This window comes from Rhinatrema bivittatum, chromosome 5 (assembly GCF_901001135.1).
Source record: "Rhinatrema bivittatum chromosome 5, aRhiBiv1.1, whole genome shotgun sequence".
Lineage (NCBI taxonomy): Eukaryota > Metazoa > Chordata > Amphibia > Gymnophiona > Rhinatrematidae > Rhinatrema > Rhinatrema bivittatum.
The window spans coordinates 30,249,404-30,269,835 of record NC_042619.1 but is presented as its reverse complement, the minus strand read 5'-3'; the positions used below and the strand labels follow the sequence as shown (position 1 = coordinate 30,269,835).

Genomic DNA, 20,432 nt, shown 5'->3' with positions numbered 1-20,432 from the left:
TACGCTTGGCTTTACTTTAAAAGACTCACCAGTTGTGAATTATTGTTATTTCTTACCAAAACCAAAGAATTTAAATAACAGATCTGAAATGATGTTTCAGGGAGATCTTACAAACTTTTTAGAAGATTCTACTGCTCAAGTAATTGAATGGGGCACCTTATTAGTAACTTTTTCATGTTTAAATGACTTGAATTGAAAAATGAAGAAATATTTCAACAAATATCCCATTACATTTCATGAGAAAGTAGTTGAGATATTTCCCGATCTAGCAATAGCCACACAGGCAAGACGGAAAGGCTTTTTAGCATTCCGTCAAGAAGTTACAAACGACTGATTTGTTTGTATTATTGAAAATTATAAATAAAGAATAAAAAAAAACCATAACCATTTCTGTACTCAACCAACAGGAAACCCTGAACTCAGGCAAGAATGTATGAGCACTAATCTAGGGACTGGATGAATACTTACCAGTAATCCCCTGGAACACGTAGCCACACAGGAGGACTCTACCACAATTATTTGGCAGTCAAGGGTGGGAAGTTTGAATCCATCTATCCACTTTATGGAAAAGGAAATTATCAGGTAAGTAGTAATTTCTCATTTCCTAGCATGTGGATAGATGGATTCAGGACCAGTGAGTTGTACCCAAGCTACTCCCAAATAGGGTGGGAGGCTGCCCACCGTCCAGTGAAAACCGCAGGTGAAAAGGCTGCATCCTCCTGGGCCTCCACATCCAGATGATAATACCTGGAAAAAGTGTGTAAAGAAGACCATGTCGCAGCTTGGCAAATGTCAGCGGGAGACAAGAACCTAACCTCTGCCCATGACATTGCCTGAGCCCTAGTGGAATGAGCCCTAATCTGAATAGGCAATGGCTTTTCTGCGGCCACATATGTGGCCATGACTATCTCTTTAATGCAGCAAGCTATTGTATCCCACGAAGCCGGCTCACCCTGTTTACCTCCACCATGAAGGACAAACAGGCGATCCATCTTTCAGCAAGGTTTTAGAAACCTCCAGATACCTCAACATGTCTCTTGACTTCCAAGGCATGCAACAGGTGATATTCCTCTGCATCTCTTTCCGTATCCAAGGACAGCAAGGAAATAGACTGATTAAAGTGAAAAGCCAAGACCACTTTAGGCAAGAAAGAAGGAACAGTACACAACTGCATCACTCCTGGAGTTACCCGAAGAAACGGCTCCCATTTTCAAGATCAGTAATTGCTAGGAAAGGCTATGCAGTGGTCAAAACATAGGGCCCGCCAAGAAATCCAACACCAGATTGAGACTCCACAAGGGAACCGGTAACTGCAAGGGAGGACGAAGATGTTTCAATCCCCTCAAAAAAAACAGGCCACATCAGGATGAGGTAAGGATTCACCATTGACCTGACCCCTGAAACAAGCAAGAGCTGCTATCTGTACTTTCAAGGAATTAAGGGCCAACCCTTTATTCAAACCATCCTGCAAAAATTCGGATCCTAATTGAACGAGAAAGCACTCCTCAAATTTCACACCAAACTTCAAACACTCGCCAAACCCATACATAGGCTAAAGAAGTGGAAAACGTTTGTGCTTATAACAAGGTGGCAATCACTGCAGTAGAATATCCATGCTTCAACAAGTGAGCCCTCGCAAGGGCCTTTACTGTAAGACAAAATTGAGTCAGATCTTCCTGCAGGACAGGCCCTGCTGCAATAGATTCTTGTGGGTCAGAATACAGAGGGGAGAGTCTACCAGGAGTCTTCACAGATCTTATTACTATGGTCTCCTGGGCCAATCTGGTGCCACCAAAAGAACCATCTCCCTGTGGCTGTCGACCCTCCAAACTATTCTACCCTACATAGGCAATGGGGGAAAGGCCAGACCTGCATGAGAACATCGATACCCAAGGACTTCATATCTTTCCTGCAACTGAAGAATCAAGGAACTTTTGCATTGCGAGAAATCACCATCAGGTCCAGAAACAGAAGGCCCTAGCAATCCACTATCAGCTGAAATGCTGGCAATAGCCATTCTCCTGGGTCCAGACTCTCTCTACTGAGAAAGTCTGCTCTTACATTATCCTTTCCTGCAATGTGTGAGGCCAAAATCTCCTGAAGATGTATTTCTACCCATTCTATAAGTTGGTCTATCTCCCGTAACGCTTGTTGGCCTTTGGTTCCTCCCTGCCAATTGATGTATGCCACAATCGTTGCGTTGTCTGACATTACGTGGACTGTTCGATCCTGCAGCTTGTTGCTGAACTACAAGCATGCCAACCAGACCACCTGGGCTTCTAGCTGATTGATGTTCCAGAGAGACTCCTCTATATTACAGAGCCCTTCACTGTCAGGCACTAACAGCGCAACTCCCCACCTCTGGAGGTTCGCATCTGTCATGAGGACCAACCAGTCCGACGATGTCAGAGGAACTCTCTTTCTCAGATGCTCTGCTTGTAACCTCCACTGGAGATGACAGCACACTTCCATTGGCAGGTGGCATCAAACCAAATAGTCTTGGGACTTTGGGTTGCAACAAGACAGCAGGGAGCGCTGAAAATGATGCATATGCATTACTTGCCTGTGGCACCACTTCCAGGGTCGCCACCATCAAACCAAGTACCTGTAGATAGGACCACACTGTTGGGCATATAATGTTCACCAAGAGACACACCTGTGATATAAACTTCTGAATATGAGCTTCTGGCAGAAAAATCTTGCCCTGCTTAGTGTCAAGCCACACTCCCAGATTACTCCAGTGACTGAGATGGCTGAAGACTGCTCTTGGCTAGGTTCACTACCCAACCGAGCTCCTGCAACAGAGAGATCGCTTTACGGTTTACCCACACGCCTCTCTTCCAGAGACTTGGCCCGAATCAACCAATTGTCCAAATATGGGTGTACCAGGATCCCATCCTTTCTCAGCTCTGTCGCCAGAATCACCTTGGAAAATGTTCTGGGACTAGTGATCAGATCAAAAGGCAGCACCAAAACTGATAATGGCACCCCAACACTGCGAAAAGTAGAAAACGTTGGTGCTACAATCGGATGGGAATAAGGAGGCATGCCTCAGACAGATCCAAGGAGATTAGAAATTCCCTTGACTGCACAGCCATTATCACTGAGCACAATGTTTCCATGCAAGAATGAGTCACCCGCAAATGACGGTTGACACCTTAGAGATCCAGGATGGGACAAAACAAGTCCTTCTTCTTGGGCACAACAAAATAAATGGAATATTGACCAGTATTTTCTTGAGATATGGGTACTGGAACCATAGCCCTCAGATTGAGGAGCATTGACAGTGTACACTCCACCGCTTATTTCTTCTGAGGAGAGTGGCAGGGAGACACCATGAATATGTCCTGTGGAACACTGTGAAATTCCAGCGCATATCCTTCTCGTATCATTTCCAGAACCCACTGATCCGATGTGATCTCGACTCACCTCTGATAAAAGAGAGAGAGGTGCCCTCCATCTCCTGTTCCCAGGGGTGGGTCGGCAAATCTTCATTGTGGGAGGCTTTGGAGGTTCTACTACCTGACTTTGTGCCTCACTTGGGCTGTCTGGAACAAAAGGACTGAGACCTGTCAAAAGGCTGAGTCCTTTGAAAAGTTGTCCCTCTGTAGGGACAAAACCATTTGAAGCCCCTGAGATGACCCCTCATACCAAAGGGGCGCACAGCAACTGCTTCTTATCCTTCAGCAACTGGGGAACCGGGGATTCACCCCACTTTCTGGCCGGCTTCTCCAACTCGCTTCTAAACAAAAGTGAGCTGGGAAGAATCAGGCTTAGTAAAATCAGAAAAGCTCCTTTCAGAAATATGTGATGAGCATGAACAGATGAGCAGTAGGAGATTCGTTTATATATCTCCTGAGGAAGCCTGTTGGCGAAACATGTTGAGAGAACAAGAAAACAAGAAAGAATAACAGAAAAATTGAGAAATTTGTTGTTTTCTAAATGAGTGATAATTCATGATAAATGGGATTTTCTCTGCTTATTTAACAAATTGTATTTCATATTCATAATATATTGTAAGAAAGGAAGTTGTTTTTATGAAGATAGTAGAAGTATGAAAGGGTATGTATGATGTATGAATGGAGGGAGAATTTTTAGATACATATTTTTGTGGGTAATATGTTAAATATTTAAAGATTGTTGTAATATATTTTCTTTATTACATAGAAGAAATATGTCACTTTGTATGGTTTTGAGTTGATAGTTGTGTGATATATGATTTGAGTAGCCAAAATAATTATATCTGTTAGTAAAATCAGAGGCAGATAATTCTCCCTGAGCCTCTAAACAGCGCTGGCACAATTTAGAGTGCAAGCCAGGCTGAGACGCCAGAATATGACAGGCAATGCACAGGCTTAGGTTTAATAGCTATAGGTGCCATTTTTTTTTTTATGTGCGTTTAAATTTTAGGTATCCAAAATTTAGGTATCCAACAATTAGGAGTCCAAAACTAGGTGCTGCATAGCTAGGCATTTCAACTTAAATGCACCCACACTTATGCCCAATTTGTGTGCTCAGGATAAGCGTGCGTCTAAATCGGATGCACAAGCAGACAGCCAACTAAGCATCCAAAACCTGGATGCAAAACCAGAAGCCCTGGCTGAACTGACGTCCTGTAGAGGGCAGCTGAACTCGCAGGCAAAAGTGCTGCCACAGCCTACCATGCAGCGAACAAGCCTCAGAGCGGGGTGTAGCCAAAAGAGGCTGTTTAACCCACCAGGCTGCTCCCATCCCTAACCTCCCTCAGGGCAGGTCGAAGGTCAGAACGGAGACCGGGGAAAGGGAATCCCTTAAACAACCCTCCTTCGCTGATCTATAATGTGTTTTTTGTTTGGGTTTTTTTTTTAAACTTTCATGAGCTCAGCCCTTCCCAGCTGAGTACAAAGATGGTCTCCAGCTGTGGGGGAGAGGGCATCTGCTGGCACTGCTATATTTAGTTTCCTGCACCTGCTGCCTTTCAGCTGTACAATCAGCTATCAGACCAAGGCACTCATCTGAGACACCACAGAAATCATCTCAGGAAGTCTCAACTGAGGGAGGGACCATTTGGTATCACCGCAGGAAAGCAGGGAGAACAATTTTTCTTTTATTTCTCCTTCTAAAATATGAAGCAATCCCCAGTAGGGAGATGCATGTCTGCCATCTGCTGGAGATGGAGAATACTGGCTGATGTCACTGCAGGAGTATATATGTTGGGATGCCAGTTTGCTCTGTCTCCATCTTCTGGTAGAGGTGCATAACCCACTGGTCCCGAATCCATCTATCCACATGCTAGGAAAATGGCTGTTGTGGCTGAGAATGGTGTATATGCACTGTGAGGACAGGGTCGAGGGCCCAGGGCAGGTTGTAAGGACCACTGACTGTGAGCAGTTGGTCCTTTGGGGTGGCCAGTTAAAGGAGTGCCAGGTCACGTGACAGTGTAGATCATCTGATTTGAGTTTGGTTGCTTAAAAGCAAATGTTTATTTTTCTGGAAACAGTAGATTTCAGTGAAGCGGGATGGGAGTGGGGTTTTTTTGTTGTTTGTTTTTAACCATTTCAGTAGTAAGAGGTTAGAATTCATCCACTTTAAAATGTTTTCTTTGTGAAGTGGGATTAAAAGTATGCTAAATTTATGGATTTGGATACATGGAATTTTGTGACTTGGAAAACAAATTAATCACCTTTAAGAAATAAATACCGTATATCTACATATTATAATAAGATCAAGTAATAATAATTATAAAAAGTCACCATTGCTTAAGTAGAGTTGGTCTTTAAAAAATCACTGTCTCTCACTGCAGTCTTAGTAGATTGCCATTTTTTTAAACGGCTAACAAAAGGATGTTGTATATGACAATATTGAGGCTGTTGTCAGGGATTGTTAGACCTTTTTTTTTTTTTTTTTTTTTAGTTAACTGTGAAAGTTGCAACAATTATTTCCTCCATTATACTCACAAAAGTATTTTTTTTCAAGTGTTTTCTGTGTATAAATACATTCTAATAAAAGTAGTTTAAATCTTGCTTGTTTGGGGATTATTTTTTCATGATTATCTAATACCACTGGGGTTAATTCAATTCCTATTTGTGGCTGAGTTCCTTATGAAAATGAGGACTGTTTCTCTCTCTATGCAATGGAGCAAAAGCAGGCCTGGAGCAGGCTGTTCAGGGTGACTCGGATAAGGTGCTAGTCCTGAACGCTGCTGAAGAGTCCATGTGTAAGGGGGGGAAGCGTGAGCCGGTGGAACCTTTCTCTCCGGCCTCGGCGGGCTGGTTTGCGCGCTGCACCGGGTACGTCGGGCTTACAGTCCGCCGTAGTTCGCTCGTCCTTGAAGCGTCGGGGCTGCTTCTGTCTCCCGCTATGGGGCTGTTGCCGGACGAGGCCCGGGGGTTGCCGCCACCCGGCATTGTGAACAGGAACTCGGTGTGGGTCGGCTTCATGGGCTGGCTTACGGTCTTGCTGGACAACGCGCTGAACCGCCGGCCGCCCCTCCGCGCCGGTCAGTATCTGCGGGCGGGGCCTGTGGAAGAGAGATTCGGACATCACCGGGAAGGGAACTGGGAGGCGTAATGGGACCCCCCCCCTGAGGCCGTGGAGCTGGGGGTGCTGTATGTTCAGCACCCAAGCAAAGCCATGTAGCTCCACGGCCGTGACTGCTGATGCCTCTGCGGTATCAAATTGTAAAGCGTGTGAAAGATGCTATGCAAAAGAAATGCTCTATAATATAATTCAGGTTTCCGAGACGGAGGTTAACTGCCTAGAAGTAAATAGTTTGCCAAATCCCAGCCTGGTTAGGGAAGCCTAAAGGAGCTGCTGGACCAGAAAAAAAAAAAAGTTCGGAGGTCTTGAGTACCTTCGGTTTAAAATGCCGGATCACACAGAGAGAAAGTGATTGGTTGCTGTTTCAGAGCTAACTATTCCAGGTCATGGAGAAATTACCCCAGTTTATGCCCTACTGAATACTTTCTCCCAACCCCCTTGCCAAACCGTCCAGTGTTATTTCTATTCCGAACGCTATTTTTCTTGTCTGTGGTTTTTTTTTTTTTTACTCTGTCTTCAATTCTGCAAACTTTCTCATCAGAAACTTTTCACTGTCCAGAATGTCACCCCCCCCCCCTCAAGCTAAAATATATGCATTTGACCTATCTATCTTAAAACGAGGTCACCAGAGGAAGAATAAATAAAATGATTGCAGTAGCATTTAACTTTCAAAAAGGAAACTCTGAGAAAATTAGACAAAGTAAAAGGAGCAGTTGCAATGGTTAAAAGTCTGCATGAGATGTGGAGGCTGTTTTAAAATATGCTTAAACAAAACCCTAAAACACAAAAATAAACTAAACCACAATGAAAAACAGTATTTGGCGTAGTGGTTTATTTGCACACACAAAAGATGTGAAGGGAGTGATTAAAAGTGCTGATGGCTCTTTGAGTTTGTGTGGCTGTTAGAACCTATTCTTTTGTAGACACTGATGCTCTTGTTTGCTGCAGTGGAAGTTTGTGCTCTAGATGACCCACAGTTTGCTTAAGCCAGCTCTGTCAGTAACTTTGTATAAACATAAGTAAACTGGATTGCTGCTTTGCAGGCATCACGTGGATACCTGTATAGCATGAACAATTGAAAAATAAGCTCAAGGAAGGAGATTTTGAAAAGTAAGGAACACGATAATCAAAGATGTACAACATCTTCTACAATAAGCGTACAATTTAAAAAATGTTAGAAAAATGGAGACAAAAGAACAAGACAATAAAGAGGACACATGGGAGTCAAACAGGCAAGCAGATTTTTTTGAAAAATCTAAATTACTATTCTAAATATCAATGGTCCTGCAGAGCCTACTGTCTTAATGGTTGATACTTGGAACTCAGCACTCCTGAGTACCATGGACAAATTGGCCCCCATTAAGAAAAGTCATAGCCTGTAGGAAATCCCATGCTTCTTGGTTCACACTCGCCTTATGTATGAGAAAAAAAAAAAAGAACTGTGTAGAATAGGAACCATTTGGAGGAAACATTAGACCCTCAAGAAATCAGAGCTATTACATTAACAAGTTAACAAAAAATTATTCAAAATGTATCTGAGCATCGAACAACAACCCTCAGACATTGTTTAACACTGTAAAATTCTTTACCAAGCGTCAGGACAGTGGCCCTAAATATCCCAAAGCCAACTTGCATTCTGAACTTTGTAATGCTTTTGCTAACCATTTCAGTTCCAAAGTAACTATTTTTAATACCTTCCCATCTTACTGCAGTAGCAGACCAATGGGATTTCTCATGAAGAAGGAAGGCAGTGATCCTGAGAGAATTTTTTTTTCTCGAGAATAATTGCTGAGAGCACTTTAGGTAGAAATAGAGAGAGCCTAAGATTGGCACCTGCTCTCACTAAAGATGGGCAACCTCGTGCTGTTTGATAAGACTGCACTATTTTGAAGATAAGCAGTGAATACTCGTAGCTTCTTGAAAAGCTGGAAAATTGTTTCAAAATAGTAAAGTATGTTTCTTCAAGATTTGTTGGCTGTATTGCAGCTTAAGCGACAAAGTTTGTGCACTTTGAAAAAAAGATTTTCAGAAACATAATATCTGCTATGCTAGGATTAGGGGGCTTTCATTTTCATTTTTTATTTTTGCTGGGGATTTCACTGACTTTTCCACTGATTTTTTTTCTGTTTAATATAACAGTCATTTTTCCACTGATTTGTTTTTGTCACAACATTGAAATTCCCAGGAAAAATGAAAACTAAGGTCTCTGGTTGTGATGTACCTGATGAGTGTGTGGCACCGGTAAATAATGGTCCTGGACTCTGTATTCATAGTGGAGTGCTTTGTATCCATCTTTGATTCAGCCGATCTCCAAACTTCAAATACATAACAAGTAGAGTTTGGATCTTTCTAAACAGCCTTGGTTCTGTCTTGTCTGGATTTGCACTGTGAACAGGAAGTTGCTTATCCCTTCTCTAGCGCCCTGACCTGTTCAATTAGTCCTCATTCTACAACCTCAAAGTCCAATCTCTCTCCAGGTGTCTATGGCCCTGAAAAGTTTCAAATCACTTCTAGCCATTAAAAAAATATAAGAAAACACACAGACATCAATTCCATCTCAGATCTGAAGTTGAAAATGCAGTTTAATCATTCACTGAAGATCTGAACTTTCCTCTGGTGGTGAGGGATCTGGTAGAATCAGAAAGCTTCAGTGGGAGTGGCAGGCTGTGAGCAAACTTGTACATGAAACTGTGGATAACTTTTTTGTTGTTCGCATTGCTTTCTGATGTTGTCGCTGATAGCCATGTTGGAGCATTTGGAGTGATGATCTTTTTTGTGACTTTCTCAGTCCTTTTATGCATGGTACAGTTTGGGCTTTTATATAGTAGATTGCCTTTGTGCCTTAGGCTAAGCAGCGATCCTTCTTTCATTCACATTGTACAGCTTTTGTGCTCCACCTCTTCTTGACTTATCCTTTCCCCGTTTTTGCAGTTACAATACACATGGGTGCCTCTAGCCTTTCACTGTTATTTTTAAAAGTGGAATGCATAAAAGAAACGTAATGCTCTTCTGACGTGAGTTAGTCCTCCCACTCATGCAGAGATCTTTTTTCTTTGAGCTGGACTATTTTGCCTGTACATGTAGGGTGGGAATTTGGCAGTTGCCCTTTTCAAACACTGTAACGTTCCTTTTTTGTTTTGGTAGTGTTTAGTTAGTCTGCTATTTGTTCATTGTGCAGTTAGGTGATCTACTCTCATGGTCTCGATTTATTTCCCACTAGTAGGGGGAAGGGAAAGCAAGTTTGGTCATTGCGTTGGTTGCCCCATGTGGCCCTGTAACTGATGTGGGCTTTATTTAGATGATCTCTTATTGTTACGTACTAGGCCCAAAACAGGTGTCAGTCTTTCTCAGTTCAGCTTGCCGTCTTGTTAGATGAACAGGTAATGTCCTACTTCCCTGTCATACACTTGATAAAGTCCAGCAGGTGTCTACATTGTACAGAGGTTTAACTCCTTTCTGATGGACACCAGGGTTAATTGTGTTTCTCTAATTGGGAGAGGAATCTCCTGTCACATGGGGAAAAAACATATTTAGAAACTTATTTTTCCCTTTTGTTTTATTTTTTTTTGCTTTCTGGGGGTGTCTTTTTGGAGGGAATGTTGACCTTTTTTGCCATTTTGCATTTTTTGGAGGCATATGGTTTTTTTCTAGTTGTTTGCTCTGATTTTTTTTTTCTTTACTAGGTTCTCCATCCTCCCTGAACTCCATATTTTCTTTCTTTCTTCCTTCCTTCCTTCCTTCCTTCCCGTGTGCCCAGAATCTCTCTCCATTCTACTTAATGATTAAAGTGATGAAAAAAAGTGGGCGAACTCTCTGGCTGTTATCGGATCCTTCAGTCTCTCACCCTGCTTCCCTTTCACCTTCCAGCCTCTCCCATTATCTCCAATTATCCTTTTTTTAAAATCTTTTCTAGCCTTTTCTCTTCCATCCTTCACTTGTTCAGGTCTCTTCAGTTTGCCTCATCCCACCTTCATTTTTCCCCTTCACATTCCTCCTTTTCGCTCCCAAGTCAATTCTCACCTCTTCCATGTTGCTCTTCTCCCCTCATCTCCTCACTATATTCCTCTCCCTATCTCCCTCTGTCATCCGTCTCCCCCTCGACATTTGCATGCATATTTATGAACTATCGGTGCAGGAACAAAGTGAGAGCCTGTCCTCCTGTTCTTTGTGGCTCCTCCTCTGGTTATGTCCTGTTTAGAGAGGAAGTTGCTATGGTCACAAGCAGGAGCAGAGATGCGGGGACTGGGAATCTATGCGCTTGTGTTAGCTGTGCCACCAGCCTGTGTATGCTGTGCTTACCATGGCCCAAGGGAGAGAGGGGATAAGCAGGTTCTGTCGCAACATGGACTCCAGTGGGATGCGGTAAAGACCCCTGGGATTGTGCCACCCTTGCCGCTTTGTGTTTAAAATAGCCATTAGTTGAAATGTAACAGTTTTCCGAACATGTGTGGCTTTTGATTAAATTCATCGATGCGGGTCAGGAAATATATTTTTTACTTTTGATTGCATTTAGAAGAAATGTGATTGGAGATTACAAATGAACTAATATGTTAGCAGTTCATTTCATAATTCAAAGCCTAGGCTTGAAAGGAAATAAATATTGGGGGTGGGGGGGGTGGGGGGTGAGTATTGTTTTTCCAAATCTCTCATAAGAAAGTGGAGATTTTGGGGGACATTTCTTGAAAATTCGCATCTCAAATAGTGCCCGGTTGCAATTTTCATATTCAGCTTTTTTTTATTGTTAAAAACATTCTAGAGTAAGATTAACACTTTATCATCTTGTCAACATTATTTCCCAAACCCCTTTAATATATATATAACAATCTCTTAATAGACCAAAAGAGACTTAACATCAGGCTAAAAATAAGTGCAGTAAAACTGAAGGTTTTAAAAGTAATTTGTCATCAAAGGCATGTGGGCCAGCATTCATTGAGCAATTTGAAGACATAATCAGTTAGAACTGAGATTCCCAAACAACACATCAAATTAATTTTTGTTGGTGTGCTGGCAAAGTAGTAATGAAGAATGTCCAGAATTTACAGAAATTAGGAGGTCCATATTCAAAAGCCATTTAAACGGATAACTCACAAGTTATCCATCTAAATGGTTATATTGAGCCTCTTATCTGGCCGGATATGTTATCTGGCTGTAATTTAGCCGGATAGAAAAAGGTGTTTTGGGGGCGTTCCTGGGAGCAGTCCCATTATCTGGCTAACATAGCCGAATATCTGGTATATCCAGCTAAGTTAGCCGCATAGCTTTAGACCTGCTCAGAAGCAGATCTAAAGTTATCCAGCCTTGTATGGCCCGATAACTTTATCCTTAACCGACTATATTCAAAAGAACCTATCTTGGTGGCCGATGCAACAACAGTCGGACGCGGGATAAATAGGCGCTAATCCACCCCCTGATGCAATAGGGGGATTAGCGCCTATTTAATGCGCGTCCAACGCGGAGTAAATGAGATGGCGCTCATCACATGCAAATTCATGTGAATGAGCCTATTACTCATTCCCTGTACGTACCAGGATCAGTCCAGGACACCTGGGTTGTGACTCCGCACCTTGGAACTACAGGAACGAAAATTATCAGGTAAGAAACTAATTTTCCTTTCACGCCAAATGCAAAAAGATAAATGTGCGTCTCAGACACACATTTATCGCTCAGCTAGTAATGCCTGCCTGGAGCAGGCATTACTAGCTGAGCACATTGAAAAGAAGTACAGAAAAGCAGAAAAAACTGCTTTTCTGTACTTCTTTTTTTAAAGTAAAAAAATGAAAACCGAGGCCAAGTTTAACGGCGTCTGTCTTCACAACCGGCAGCCGCGGCTAAGGTCGCACAAGCGACCCTAGCGCCTCCTTCCTAGCACGACCCCCTAATTTCCATATTGCATGGCGCCCCCCCCCCCTTGCGGGCACCATGCGTATGTTAAAAAAGCAGGCGCTGAAAAGTCAGCACCCGCTTTCAGCGCACATAATTGCATCGGCCCCCTTAACAGGCTATGTTCCATTTAAAAAAAAAAAAAAAAACAACCCACAAATTGCAGGCCGGCAGGACCAAACCTGTCCTTGCCTCCCTCCCACCCGAACTGCAAAGGCCCTGTAGGGCTTAGGTAGTTAACATTTTCATGGCCTCAAGACCAATGGCATCCATTCCCCACTCCTCGTATTTTAAATGCTGGGATTGCGTGCTCAGCCCACCTTCCCCCAACCCTTTCCCTGCAAAATATGGGGAGCAGGCAGCGGAGAGGGGGGTTAGATGCCATTGGTCTGGTGGCCCTGAAGTTTTTAACAATCTGAAATCGGATCTGTTTGCAGTTCGGGTGGGAGGGGAGGGGAGGCGGGGACATGTTTGGTCCTTCCGGCCCTCAATTTGTGGGGGTTTTTTTGGGGTTTTTTTTATGGAACCTCCCTTAACTGACTATGTTCTTTTGAATATCGCCGGTTAATTGTAAAGTTATCCAACTAGCCATAGCCAATTAACTTTATACGTAAACGGCAATATTGAAAAGAATATCCGGTTATGTTTAAAGTCATCTGGCTATGGTTAGTTGGATAATTTTAATCCGGGATATTCAGTGAGACGTTTATCACACTGAATATCCAGGACAAGTTATCCGGCTAACTTTAGCTGGATGACTTGTCTATTAAACATCCTACTGAATGTGGACCTTTAGATGCCTTAGATGTCCCTAGTAAAGCAGTTCTAAAATCCATATAAGCAAAATAAAATAACTTGGGTTTTCCACGTCAGAAAAGCCACTGGATCTACCCTTAACCAAGAAACCATAACACGATTCTTATGGTATCAAAAGGATTTGGTTGTAAACACTTTATGAAATTATTCACAATTATAGATCCTTCTAGGTATCCTAGAATGCAGAATGCACCGGTTGCAGTTTCTTGTGCTTCCGTATGTAATTGTGGCTTGCGTGGCTGCCCTCTTTCTTCCTGTTCACTTGGCTTTGCCACGCTCTCGTTCTTTTTTTATATTCAGCCCATAGACTTGATTGAGTCGGGCAGAGGGGAAGGGATTGTGTGACTTCCTAGAAAATCCCGTAGAGCCAGGAAGATGGTGGCTTCCCAGGAGCTACTCCCCAAGATATTTAGAAGTTGTGTCTCCTCTCAGTTAACACATTTTCATGCTAAAGACTCCAATAAAGAAGGTTTTGGTTTGCTTTTTTTGTCTTCTATATTAAATTTGTTTACCAGTCTTGTTGGTTTTATTGCAGGGGTGCATCGCCAGCTTCTTCTCACTAGCGCTGGCTGGTTCCTTGGCTATCATCTTACAAAACGCGAGAACTACATCAATGCCAGAGAGGATACAGATTTGATTGGATATATGAAGTTACATCCTGAGGATTTCAAGGAGCCAGGTAGATCAAGCTGCAGTTTTTAACAAATAAAATTGGAATGTAGGAGGTTGGGAGAAACACTGAAGACATAGCACGCTAACATTGTAGATGACAGCAGAAAAAGACCCCCTGTTACTTATTTATATTTTGCTCCTGCCTTTTCACTGGTAGCTCAAGGTACTGTGAGTATTTTCTAATTCCTGAGGCGATGGGAGAATGAAATGGCCTGCCCAAGGTCACAAGGAGACTCGGCGGAATTTGAACCCTGCCTGCCCGGATTCTCGGCACGCTGCTCTAACCACCTCGCTCTTTCTCTCCTCCAGTCTGCTCAGCAAAGATCTAGCTCAGCTGCAGGAGGCGGAATGCTTGCAGGATCTCATTCCTTACCCGAATCGGTTTTTATTTTCTTTCTTGTTGGTTCTCTACCATCCTGGGTAGATTAGCGTTAATCCAGCACCCAGCCTGCCCCCACATCTCATGTTTTACATAAATGGCTACCAAAACCAGGGAGGCAATTGCTTAAACATCCACCCTCTTAGGTCTCCCCGTGGCCTTGCTAGATGATACCCAGCCACCTCCAACCTGCCACAGCGACTCAGTTGATTGGGGGGGGGGGGGGGTAACCTGCTGACACTCCTCATCTGCCCAGTGGCCTGCAGTATGTTTGGCTGTGCTTCCTTTATCTGCCCTTTGTTTTGTTCATATTACCCATTCCCTCTACCTCTACTCTACAGACAGTGAAGCATGGCTTGTTTGCAACCTTGTTCCTACCACTATCGCAGAATATGATATCAAACAAGGATTATTAGGCTCATCCAGTCACCCCAGCTCACTTCTGGAGGAATGTCACAGACCCCAGCTGATTCCTGCCCCCCCCCCCCCCCCCCTCATCTCCTTGCCACTAGGGATCCTCTGTGCTTATCCTATGCTTTGAGTTCTGAGCATAGGAAATTGCCATACTGGGTCAAACCAAGGGTCCATCAAGCCCTGTTTCCAACAGTGGCTATTCCAGGCTATAAGAACCAAGTAAATCCCATGCTACCCGCTGCCAGCAATAGCAGTGGCTATTCCCTAAGACAACTTGATTAATAGCAGTTAATAGACTTCTCCTCCAAGAACTTATCCAAACCTTTTTTTAAACCCAACTACACTAACCACATCCTCTGGCAACAAATTCCAGAGCTTAATTGTGTGTTGATTGAAAAAGAATTTTCTCTGATTAGTTTTAAATGTGCTACTTGCTAACTTCATGGATTGCCCCCTAGTTCTTCTGTTATCTGAAAGAGTAAATAACCGATTCACATCTACCTGTTCTAGACCTCTCATGGGGAGCTGTTCCATCCCCTTTATCATTTAGGTTGCCCTTCTCTGTACATTCTCTACGGCAACTATATCTTTTTTTGAGATGTGACCAGGATTGTACACAGTACTCAAGGTGTGGTCTCACCATGGAGCGATACAGAGGCATTATGACATTTTCCATTTTATTCACCATTCCCTTCCTAATAATTCCTATCATTCTGTTTGCTTTTTTGACTGCCACAGCACACTGAGCCAATGATTTCAATCTATTATCCACCATGATGTCTAGATCTTTTTCCTGGGTAGTAGCTCCTAATATGGAACCTAACATCGTGTAACTACAGCAAGGGTTATTTTTCCCTATATGCATCACCTTGCACTTGTCCACATTAAATTTCATCTGTCATTTGGATGCCCAATCTTCAGTCTTGCAAGGTCCTCCTGCAATTTATCACAATCCGCTTGTGGTTTAACTTCTCAGAATAATTTTGTATCATCCTCAGATTTGATAACCTTGCTCGTCGTATTCCTTTCCAGATCATTTATATATATATATTGAAAAGCACCGGTTCTAGTATAGATCCCTGAGGCACTCCACTGTTTACCCTATTCCTCTGAGAAAATTGACTATTTAATCCTCCTCTCTATTTCCTGTCTTTTAACCAGTTTGTAATTCACAAAAGGACATTGCCTCCTATCCCATGACATTTTAGTTTTCTTAGAAGCCTCTCATGAGGGACTTTGTCAAACGCTTTCTGAAAATCCAAATACACTACATCCACATGTTTATTAACCCTTTCAAAAAAAAAATTAAGCAGATTTGTTAGGCAAGACTTCCCTTTGGTAAATCCATGCTGACTGTGTTCCATTAAACCATGTCTTTCTATATGCTCTATGATTTTGATCTTTAGAAAAGATTCCACTATTTTTCCTGGCACTGAAGTCAGGTTTACTGGTCTATAGTTTCCCGGATCGCCCCTGGAGCCCTTTTTAAATATTGTTGTTATACTGACCACCCTCCAGTCTTAAAGTGCAATGGATGATGTTAATGATAGGTTACAAATTTTAACTAATAGATCTGAAATTTCATTTTTTAGTTCCTTTAGAACAATGGGAATCATACCGTCCGGTCCAGGTGATTTGCTACTCTTTAGTTTGTCAGGCTAGCCTACTACATCATCCAGGTTCACAGTTATTTGGTTCTGTTTATCTGACTCATCACCCTTGAAAACCTCCCTGGAACTGGTATCTCCCCAACATCCTCATTGGTAAACAAAGAAGCAAAGAATTAATTTAGTCTTTCTGCAATGGTCTTATCTTCCCTAAGAGCCCCTTTATCCCTTCGGTCATCTGACAGTCCAACCGACTCGCTCACAGTTTTCTTGCTTCAGATATATTTTTTAAAGTTTTTATTATGAGTTTTTGCCTCTATGACCAACTTCATTTCAAATTCTCTTGTAGCCTACCTTATCAATGTTTTACATTTAGCTTGACAATGCTTATGCTTTTTTCCTATTTTCTTCAGATGGATCCTTCTTCAAATTTTTGAAGGATGTTTTTTTTGGCTAAAATAGCCTCTTTCATCTCACGTTTTAACCATGCCGGTAATCGTTTTGCTTTCCTTCCACTTTTCTTAATGCGTGGAATACATCTGGACTGAACTTCTAAGATTGTTTAAAAATACAATGTCCATGTCTGTTGAACACTTTTAACCTTTGCAGCTGCACCTTTCAGTTTCTCTCTATTTTCCTCATTTTATGAAAGTTTCCCTTTTGAAAATTTAGTGTTAGAGCTGTAGATATACATATTGTCCCCCTTCAAGTCATTATTTCAAATTTGATCATGTTATGATCCTTATTGCCAAGTGGCCTCCACCGTTACCTCTCTCACCAAATCAACTAAGAATTAAATCTAAAATAGCTCCCTGTCTCGTTGGTTCCTGAACCAATTGCTCTTTTAATCCATCCAGGAGCTTTATATGTCTAGCATGTCCTGATGTTATATTTACCCAATCAATATTGGGGTAATTGAAATCTCCCATTATTACTGCACTGCAAAATTGGTTATCTTCCCTGATTTTTCTTAGCATTTCATCATCTGTCTGACCATTTTGTCCAGGTGGATGGTAGTATACTCCTATCATTATACTCTTACCTAACACACATGGGATTTCTACCCATATAGATTCTGCTGAGCATTTAGTCTCTTGCATGATCTTTATCCTGTTGGACTCTATACCCTCCCGGACATAAAGTGCCACACCCCCACCAAGTTGATCCTCCCTATCATTATGATATAATTTGTACCCTGTTATAGCACTGTCCCATTGGTTATCTTCTTTCCACCAGGTCTCTGAGATGCCAGTTATGTCTCTCATCATTCACTGCTATACATTCTAATTCTCCCATCTTACTTCTTAGACTTCTGGCATTGGCATACAGACATCTCAAAGTGTTATTTTTATGTTTGTATTAACAACCTGCTTTTCAGGTGATAGGGATAATCTGGAATTCTTTAGCTCAGGTGATACTTTACTTATAGGCACATGTTACTGTTTTTGTCTCTACCAACTCCACTGGGAATCTATTCCAAGCATCCATCACCCTTTCCAGACAGAAATATTTTCTGATGTTGCTCCTGAGTTGAGCTCCCTGGAGCTTCATATAAAGGAGGAACAGAGGTGATATGATACAGACTTTCAGATACTTAAAAGGTTTTAATGATCCAAAGACAACGTTGGAAAAATATCAGCAGAATCAGGGGTCACGATTTGAAGCTCCAAGGAGGAAGACTCAGAACCAATGTCAGGAAGTATTTCTTCATGGAGAGAGTGGTGGATGCCTGGAACGCCCTTCCGGAGGAAGTGGTGAAGACCAAAACTGACGGATTTCAAAGGGGCGGGGGATAAATACTGTGGATCCATAAAGTCTAGAGGATGTGAATGAAGAGAGGGTGGCTTGCGGGAAAGACGGCTACTACTTGGAGGTAATACCCTTGTTCAATAGACATACACACGGTTAATGCGACTCAGACAGTGCTCTTTGCTTCAATGGCAAGAGGAAATGTGGAAAAAAGGATTTGCATTCACAAAAAAGCGTGGAGTAGCTTGCTTGTTACGGCAGTTACTACCCCAAACCAAACAAGCCTGATACTTCACTTTCACTGCATATCCAGTGTAGCTCTCTGCTTCAACAGCAGGGGGGAATGAAGTAAAGATGATTTTATATTCAGACAACAACCAAGGACTGAATTGCATAGTCTGGGTAAACAAATAAGCGTGGGTGTAGCTTGCTTATTGCGGCGGTTACTACCCCTAACTAATTAATTAATTAATGGCGGGGGTGGAAGGGAAATAGAACCAAAAGGTTACTAAAGGCCAAGAGTAACAGATAAGTATGAGAAAAAAAAATAAGTGTGGAAGCTTGCTGGGCAGACTGGATGGGCAGTTTGGTCTTCTTCTGCTGACATTTCTATGTTCTATGTTAATAGATTGTCAAAGCTTAGGTAGGTTGCCCTGTGTAGGTCCCCTTTGTGCACCCCTTCGTGCAACCCTTTGTGTTATTTCTTTAATATGCTCCCTGTTATACCTTTTGCTTAATTGTTAAGAACTTTGATTTTGATGGTTTTATTTTTGTAATCTCTTAGCCTCAGGTACAAAAATTTTAGATTGTAAGCCCTTTTAGGGGAAAGTGAATTACCTATTGTACCTTATTGTAAACCAATGTGATATCTCTTTTTGAAATGAATGTCGGTATATAAAAATCGTAAATAAATAAAATAAATAAATATAAGATTAAACAATCTTTAAATATTGTCTGAGGCCTGTGTGCCTGATATAAATCCCTACTGGTCTTCATGTATCAAGTCAGGAGCCAAGCCTAGTAGCCAAGATTTGTGCTAACATTTTTACATTATATTTAGCAAATATATAAGCCTGTGTGATCTATTTAATAACGTATCCTTACCAGCTTTAGGAAAACCGGTTATATTGGTCTCATTGGGAAGACCTCTCTACCAGCATTGCATGATACAATGCACACAAAGGCTTTCTTAATTTATCTTATGAGATTTCACATGATGTTTGAAGCACATATATAGTGTTTTGTGTTTCACATGTATGATGTCCACGGAGACGAGAGAGGGCACATCTAAGTTTTTGCTTTCACGAAGTTTTGTTTATTTCTGGACAGCCATTTTTTCATATCCAGCTGTTATAGATGAAGCTTTCTAAAATGTTCTCACCTTTTCCACGGAAGACTTTTTGTATGCATGGTCTTAGCCTTGCACTCTCTCTGCAGACGTAAGTTCTGCAGTGAACTTTCCAGTCCTTGCAAAGCTCAGCTGGTGGTTGTTGGTTTTTTTTCCTTTCTGCAAAAAGAAAGCTCGGCGGTAGAGATGCTTTCTTACAGCTTTCCGTTTTCTGGTTTTGTGTTTTGAAGGAAGAAGTTATTGTAGCTCAACTCTTGCCGTGCTGCTGAAAGCAATTTTTACCTTTTATTCAAGAGGAAGGTTTACCTGAACACAGAAAACAATCTCTAGTCGGGCCCCATCTTATTGTTTTGTTGCACACCAGGTTACTGCCAAAAGAAGTGCTTAGTCAAATTTTGAAATTTGAGATAAATGCTACCATTGTAAGATGGCTGTGACCCCTGCCCCCTTGGCACCTGCAGTTCCCCTTGGCCTGGGAACTGAAAACCAGATCTCCCGAACGGCAGTCCACAGCACTGCCACCGAGCCACTAGATCAGCCCCTCATGGGTGTAGGTTAAAGGCAGTCTGTGGACCATTTGTATCCTCTGAAGAATTTGAGAAATGGTAATACCTGCCTTCTGAAATGGTGGAACCATCCAGAAACTTCCATGTAAAGCCATTTGAGCTTCATGCTTTGTGAAAATCCTAAATTGTAAGAAATTTGAGGTAATTTCCGATACTTCAGGCAGCCGAAATCTTGTTTTAGATTCAGACTTTGTTGAGCATCTTTAAAAAGAGGCGCTGAAACGTTTGAATGTGTCTGGAGCCAGTTACAAGCTATCTGTGAGTTCTGTAATGACTGTAAATAAGTGATCCTCACGACTCTGTATCTTTTTTTTTGTTTTGTAGAAAAGAAAACCTATGCAGAAGTACTGGAGGATTTTCATCCTATTCGTTAACTTCTTAAATTCATCTGTCTAAATCTGACTGTTGGCAGTTTTTGTTTAAATGTATCTGTACAAAACTAATTGTATCCTTGTCATTAAAATTATGCCTATTGATATGAA

The 20,432-nt window shown here is 42.0% G+C and overlaps 1 protein-coding gene across 1 annotated transcript; it reads left to right on the top strand.

Moving 5' to 3' along the window:
• The first annotated feature begins 6,177 nt into the window (after positions 1 to 6,177).
• NDUFC2 (NADH:ubiquinone oxidoreductase subunit C2) lies at positions 6,178 to 20,432 on the top strand. The gene is made up of 3 exons (XM_029602198.1): positions 6,178 to 6,478; positions 13,751 to 13,894; positions 20,275 to 20,432. The coding sequence occupies exons 1-3, from the start codon at positions 6,193 to 6,195 to the stop codon at positions 20,322 to 20,324; spliced, it is 480 nt and encodes a 159-aa protein (XP_029458058.1). The 5' UTR covers positions 6,178 to 6,192; the 3' UTR covers positions 20,325 to 20,432.

Coding starts and splice junctions, on each gene's coding strand:
- NDUFC2 (XM_029602198.1), top strand. CDS start 6,193: ATGTGTAAGGGGGGGAAGCGTGAGCCGGTGGAACCTTTCTCTCCGGCC. Junction 6,479..13,750: donor CCGGCCGCCCCTCCGCGCCG/GTCAGTATCTGC, acceptor GTTTTATTGCAG/GGGTGCATCGCCAGCTTCTT. Junction 13,895..20,274: donor TGAGGATTTCAAGGAGCCAG/GTAGATCAAGCT, acceptor TTTGTTTTGTAG/AAAAGAAAACCTATGCAGAA.